Source organism: Carassius gibelio, chromosome A18 (genome assembly GCF_023724105.1).
Source record: "Carassius gibelio isolate Cgi1373 ecotype wild population from Czech Republic chromosome A18, carGib1.2-hapl.c, whole genome shotgun sequence".
Taxonomy (NCBI): domain Eukaryota; kingdom Metazoa; phylum Chordata; class Actinopteri; order Cypriniformes; family Cyprinidae; genus Carassius; species Carassius gibelio.
Genome location: NC_068388.1, coordinates 15,421,524 through 15,428,337, shown reverse-complemented (window position 1 = coordinate 15,428,337; position 6,814 = coordinate 15,421,524). Strand labels below are relative to the sequence as shown.

Genomic DNA, 6,814 nt, shown 5'->3' with positions numbered 1-6,814 from the left:
CGAAGCTTTTACTGGTTTGGAACGACTTGGGGGTAAGTGATTAATGACTACATTTTTATTTTTGGGTGGAGTATCACTTTAAGTATACTCTTATATTATTAAGTGTATTATTTCCATAATAAGAACTCTTTTTAAAAATATTTTAAAGTCGTCTTCTTTTTCACAAGGGTATACTTCTACGGAGCCCTGCACATGACATGCAGGAAAAAATATAAGGCTAAATTGTGCTCACAATTTACTAATTCGTTCTCTCAATGTACTAAAACTTGCACACAATTACTATTGCATTTCCTCGATTTACCATTGCGTTCACTCGATTTATAAATCGTGTGCACGATTTACGAATTAGTTCCCTCGATTTGTTAAATCGTGCGAACGATTTAGCAAATCGAGCGAACGCAATAGTAAATCGAGGAAACGCAATAGTAATCGTGCACACAATTTATTTATTTTTTCTTGTATGTCATGTGCGGGACTCCGTTTACTTCGCCCAAAAATAAAAAATAAAAATCTGTCGTCATTTACTTCACCCTCATGTCGTTCCAAACCTGAATGACTTCTTGATTTCTTTCTTCTATAAGATGTATGAATAACTGTTTTTGTCCATACAGTGAAGGTCCATTTGGGTCAAGAACAACAAGTGACCGTAAGACTCTGTGATCACTTAGATGCTTAAAAAGAAAGTCATACAGGTTTCAACGTGAGGGTCAGTGAATGACAGGTTTACATTTTTGGGGTGGACTGTCTCTTTAAGAATCAAGGAGCTCCCGATATGCATGGCAGCTTTAAGATATAATGGGAGTGAATCTTAATTACTGTTTGTGGGTGCCTCATGATTGATTTTATAGCGCTTGCTCACCCCTACTTGAAAGCCATACATTATCACGCCCAGTATTTTAAAAACAGACGAGCTGCTTTACCCTGTAGTTAAATTCTCTGAATGTTTAGATTAATTTTAAACCTGTTAGAATTTGGCTTGAGATAACGAGACGGTTCTGTGTAGAAAAACATTAAGAGTTAAACTGCAAAAATCGTGTTCAAAGAAGCACAGAAGGTTTTTATGAGATCTGTGTGTACATAGTTTTACCTTTAGTCTCCCTGCGGAGTGCCTTGATTGCATGAACATTAGGGCTTGCCCATTCTCCCATGGGTCAATGAGTGTAATACTGTGAGATTTTCTCAATTGTAAATTATGTCTTTTACAAAAAAAAAAAAAAAAACAACAACTAAGAAATCACACCATGTGGTGACTATTGTTTTCTAAAGTTTGTAACATTGTTTCTGAGAAAAGAGGAGCTGTTGGATTCAGGGTCTTTTACCATATCATGCATCTCTCTCCCTGTATGGCAGCAGTGACTTCTGTAAATATAAATATGTAAACAGTATATATGAGTAGTTATATGCTTGAAATAAAAACGCATAAGGCCAGTAAACCCATGTGTGTTTTCTTGTTAGGGTTGGGCAATATAATTGAAGACATAATAAACTGGTGGAAAATTGACAACTGTTAGAACTTTTGTCTCATCATCTTTAAGTTCAGATGACATTGCAGTTCTGTGTTGTCACAAAGGTTTAATGGTTCCTTGTATTCTAAAAGACAACAGTGTCATTATCTAGGCTAACTGAAGTCATTTCACAGTTGGTTCTGTTCATAAACTGTAAAATTAAATTATATATATAAAAAATGATAATCAGCATGATAAGAACCATCTAAAATGATGGAAACCATCTTTGGGAAAATTAAATTTTAAGTGTAATTAGAATTTTTTAGTTTGGCTCACGTCCCACATGTATGAATGTAGAGGGTGGGCTACCTATATTGCAGTCATCCACCAGGGAAGATTGAAATGTTTTGGCTTCAAACTTCTGTTCAGATGCAACTGCACAATGAATTGGATTTTAATCATGATCATGATTTATACTTTTCTTGATTTATTAAGCATAGTTGTTATGTAAGCGTAGTCGGTTATTTACCCTGAAGGCATTTAATTTTAACTTGTGTTATCTTGCATTGGGAACTAGCCTCCATGATCTTTCACTGTTGCTGTTGCCAGATGTCAAGAGTTTAAATGTTTACATTTTAAATATATATATATATATATATATATCACATTTTCCTGACCGATAAAAATTTATCATGACTAAAAAAAATTACAGTTTTATTCAGTCAAACTGACTGGATATATTGGTAGTGCAATACTATTATTTGAAATCTGAAGTGCGGCCCGTAAGTTAAAATGCAATCAGCCTTAAGGTGACAGCAGCCTAATATAGGGTGAATAAAGAGCACTTCAAGAAGGTGACCCTATTTATAGGGGCATTCCAAATGGAATTGAATCCATTCACTAAGGTCCCTTCCACAAGTCCATTAATTTGATTGATTATGTCATGTGACCCAGGGTGGTGAGTCTTCATGATGCATTTCAAAGGTAGCTGTAGAGTCTGAGTTCATGTATAATTCAATAACAATTAAATCGTTTTATAATAAACTTTTTTTTTGTCAATAATTTAATTTTATGTTTTGTTGTTGGATGTAAGAATGAACGGGAATTTACCCCCGACATGTGAGCCGCTGAAGATGCAGTGGATAACCTTTGTTTCTGAAGTGAATGCACCCCCTTATCTACCTAAAAAAAAAAAAAAAAAGTTTTTTTACTTCTTGCAATTGTATTTAGGTTTAAAAATTCATAAAAGCTGTGTTCATCTTTGAACATTATCATGATGAATAAAACACAGAAGATTCATACATTTCTGTTGGTGACAAATCTAATTTTCTGCAATAATCCAAAAGCCAATAGAAAAATCATACAGAGGAAACCAGGATGATACTAACAAAAATATGTCATTTAAGTCCTCTGTACACACTGTCGTTAATGATAATGAAGCAAGAAAATAAAAATATATACACTGCTTTTAACTTTCATTCATAGTTTATTGCAATTGTATCTTTGTTGTAGAGCAGCGGTCCTCCACTCTGGGCCTCGAGATCCACTCTCCTAAAGATTTTAGCTACAATCTGGATTAAACACCCCTACCCACAATTTTTTTAGTAATCTTGAAGACCTTGATTAGCTTGTTCAGGTGTTTGATTAGAGTTGAAGCTAATCTCTGCAGGAAAGTGGATCTCGAGGTCCAGAGCTGAGACTCAAGACTCTTCTATTGTATTCACTTGTCTTCCTAGTGTCATAAAAGCCATATTTCCAGCCAAATAACTGCATTGTATTATGATCTAACGTTTGATCACATCATCCTCCCCTGTTCCCTGTAGAAAAATATGACAAAACGCATGAGTCAATGGTCTTTTATTGGTACAAAAAAAAAAAAAACAAGAGAAGACCAGACAAAAAAAGGCCTTAACCGATCATGAATTTCATGAAACTTTAACAAATGAAATGATAAACGTCCTCCCAAAAGATCACAACTTTTTTTCAACACATTGCCACACGACTCTCTTCCACCAAGCTCCATAATCCTCTCATTTGTTTGTTCCTCAATCTTCTCCTCCGAATGCAATCAGTCTTTTATTTGGACCCTGTGGACAGCAGGGCGATCAGACCTGAAGAGGCACTGATGGACAGAATGTAGTTCCTGTGACAGACACATAAAGTCAAAGTTAAACATAAATAGGCTTCAACAGACACAAAGACTAAATATTACCATAAACATACACTGTTGGATTGAAGTTCTTCAGCAAGAAGAAAGAGGCAACGATGACAATCAAGAGGAACAGAGTGTTGTTGTAAAAGATGGAAAACGTGGTGGCCTCGTAATCGGCGACCTCATTCTTCTTCCACAGGATCCTGCATCAAAGACTCACTGTCAGCCACAAAGTACATGTTCTGTGCCGTATTTAAGACAGCAGAGCAACAGGATACATATGAGGTGGTATGGTCTTAAATAGTCACCAGTGTTTTAATTTTTTTTATCTAAAATCAAAACTGTTAAAAACTGAAATAAATCTGAACTAGAAATGCTGCCTTGAGTACTTTAATTGAAATAAGCTCAAGTACTAGAATTACTAAACTGAAAAAAATAAAAATAATAATAATTTAAGAAATACACCTACAGGAAGCTATATAGAATATATATATTTTTTAAATAAAAGCTATTTAAAATAATGAACACCATATAAATATTAAGATTTTATTGATAATAGCTGACAAAACCATTCAAATATATTATAATTACGACTAGCATACCTCTCGTCCTTCTCTTTGCGGGACATTTTGCGGTTGTCAGCCTCGGAGAGCTTGCGGGTCACTTCCTTGGACACGGCGTCTTCCCGTTTCTGAGCGACCCTGAAAGTACAGTTCCACAACATCAATTCAGTCTTCCATTAAAGTTGCCAAAAGCCACAATGGTCTCGGAAAGACAGAGAAAAGAATGCATTGAGACGATGTGCGAGGTTCCATTTAGGGATTCTCACTTGTGCTTGAGGACAAATTTGATGTTCTTATAAGCAAAGGCCACTAGGTAGGTGCTGACTAGAGTCATGACTGCATACAGCACTGCAGACTGGACCAAATCCATGTGCCAGATCCTCCAAAACAGCCCTGATAAAAAATAATATGCAAGAACAAGGTGAGAACAAAATAATTTGTAATGAAACAATAACAGTGGTCATCAGAGAGAGCACAAATAAAGTGTACGCTTTAAGTGAGAATCCACAGCAAACTTTAGAATAGAATAGAACAGAATAGAATAGAATAGAATAGAACTAGGTAGGCAGCGAACGAACTTTTGAATCACAACCTGCTGAGAGTCTCATTAGTAGGAACAGATGAGGAACTTACAGATGGGGATTGCGGACACGATTAGCGCATTGCCGTAGAATAGCGCCGTGGATTTGGCCGACAGGTTCCTGCTGAAGTCCTGCAGGAGGAGATCCTCCTCTGACTGCTGTTTGTTGGCGGCTTTGGGTGCCATGTCTTCTCTCTGCGCTCCTCTCCGATTCTTGGCTTGGGTGAAAAGAGAGACACGTAACGTTATGTGGTCCAAATGCAGCGCTTACGCCGCGTCAGCACAACCAGTGACGTAGAATTAATGCGCGCAGAGGCTGCGCTCAAGGAGTCTCGCGGAGCTGCTGCCCTCTAGTGTCTGGGAGGAGTAACCGTATTCACAAGAAAGGTTATCCAAAACATTGTATTTCGATCATTGTTTACGCTTAGTAAATTATTATCTGTATGTTGTTGTTGTTTTTTTTTTGCATCTTGCCATTATAAAACAGCTCAAATGCAAAAACGAACAAAAAAACGTGACAAAATATATAGACAGTTTTTTACGATTGCTTACACACAAAAATGAAAATTTTAGTGACCTTATATTTGAGGAGCAAAGCTACAGCCCAGATGTGCACAGCTATAAGCACATTCTCAGCCTCTCACTTTTTGCAAAACACTAAACACACTTCTTTGCTATTTCAAGACACTGCTTTTCAAAATACTACACATATGAACCTATTCTGAACCACTAAGACAATGCTGGACACAGTCTTAAACACTTTTAACATTTCTATTTTTGATACAGTGTTTATTATTATTATTATTATTATTAATATTATTATTATTAATATTATTAATATTATTATTATTATTATTATTATTATTATTATTATTATTTTAAGGTTTTGAATAACATGGGGGTGAGTGATTAATGACAACATTTTAATTTTGGGGTGCAGTATCCCCTTAACTAGCAGGTATCTAAATGGTGTTTATCCTTCAGCCTTCATGGTTTGCTTCACACTTCATACTTCACAAGTATTTCTACACTACATGTGCACGATAAATGAAATGAATGGGTGGTTTGTTTATTATCTGCTGCACTGAGGGGAAAGACCGTGTGTTGTGTATTTTTTTGGAGAGATGTATTTGATGTGTTTTCATTTGTATCAATATCCCAGATAGCACATGTACTTCTGCAAGACGTCTGTTAAAGATCTCTTGATCTGGAAAGCATCTGCTGTCTACAAAAGTCTGACAGACGTCTTTCAGATGTCAGTTTTGCATACATTCCAAATCATAAACATCGTATAAACATCTAATAGATATCTATTTGACATCTAAAAGGAAACGTCGTATAGACGTATTGCAGATGAGCAAATACCCTAAAAAAAAAATATGTCTTGCAGATGTAAATGCATACGTTAAATAGACATCTCTGAAATGTATGTGTGCTATCAGGTATATGTCATACATTAACCATACACATGCTCTCAAGGTTCTCCTCCCAAACCTCATTATGAGCTTGCACTCCCAGATCCTCTGGAGAAATTGATGTCTATTTACTTTGTTTCAAATGAACTTGAAACCACACAGATAATTCTGGCTGGTTGTAAAAGAGAAAAGTTTATATAGGATTTGACAAATTGATAAAAGGTAGGAATATGAATATTTGTGGTGTCAATGAGATATATATATATATATATATATATATATATATATATATATATATATATATATATATATATATATATATATATATATATATCTCAATATATATATAACTGTATGTAGAACTTAGGTTTAGGGTTTCTCTCTCTCTCTCTCTCTCTCTCTCTCTCTCTCTCTCTCTCTATATATATATATATATATATATATATAAATATATACAACTTGATGGATCCCATTAAGGTTTTGTTTTCCTGGGTTGTCTGGAAACATCCATGAGCGATTTGGAGGTGGTGTCAATGAATATAAACATTTTAATATCTGTATGTGGAAACAGGTTTCAACAAAAAAGAAAATGGCAGATGTAGTTGTGGAAAAGTTTTGAGCTGGCAGCAGTTTCCATACGTTTTTCTAATTCATTGTTG

General features: G+C 35.3%; 1 protein-coding gene across 1 annotated transcript; it reads right to left on the bottom strand.

Moving 5' to 3' along the window:
- Window positions 1–3,287: 3,287 nt before the first annotated feature.
- On the bottom strand, window positions 3,288–5,031 carry ssr3 (signal sequence receptor, gamma). The gene is made up of 5 exons (XM_052531353.1): window positions 4,794–5,031; window positions 4,427–4,553; window positions 4,200–4,298; window positions 3,669–3,800; window positions 3,288–3,588 (listed from the first exon to the last, which is right to left on the bottom strand). The coding sequence occupies exons 1-5, from the start codon at window positions 4,924–4,926 to the stop codon at window positions 3,522–3,524; spliced, it is 558 nt and encodes a 185-aa protein (XP_052387313.1). The 5' UTR covers window positions 4,927–5,031; the 3' UTR covers window positions 3,288–3,521.
- Between the last annotated feature and the right edge of the window lie 1,783 nt (window positions 5,032–6,814).

Bases quoted from the DNA above. Each gene is read 5' to 3' on its own strand.
- ssr3 (XM_052531353.1), bottom strand. From the start codon at position 4,926: ATGGCACCCAAAGCCGCCAACAAACAGCAGTCAGAGGAGGATCTCCTC. The intron at 4,554-4,793 runs GTAAGTTCCTCA...ATTTTTTATCAG, and splicing joins CGTGTCCGCAATCCCCATCT to GGCTGTTTTGGAGGATCTGG. The intron at 4,299-4,426 runs GTGAGAATCCCT...CTGTACTTTCAG, and splicing joins AAATTTGTCCTCAAGCACAA to GGTCGCTCAGAAACGGGAAG.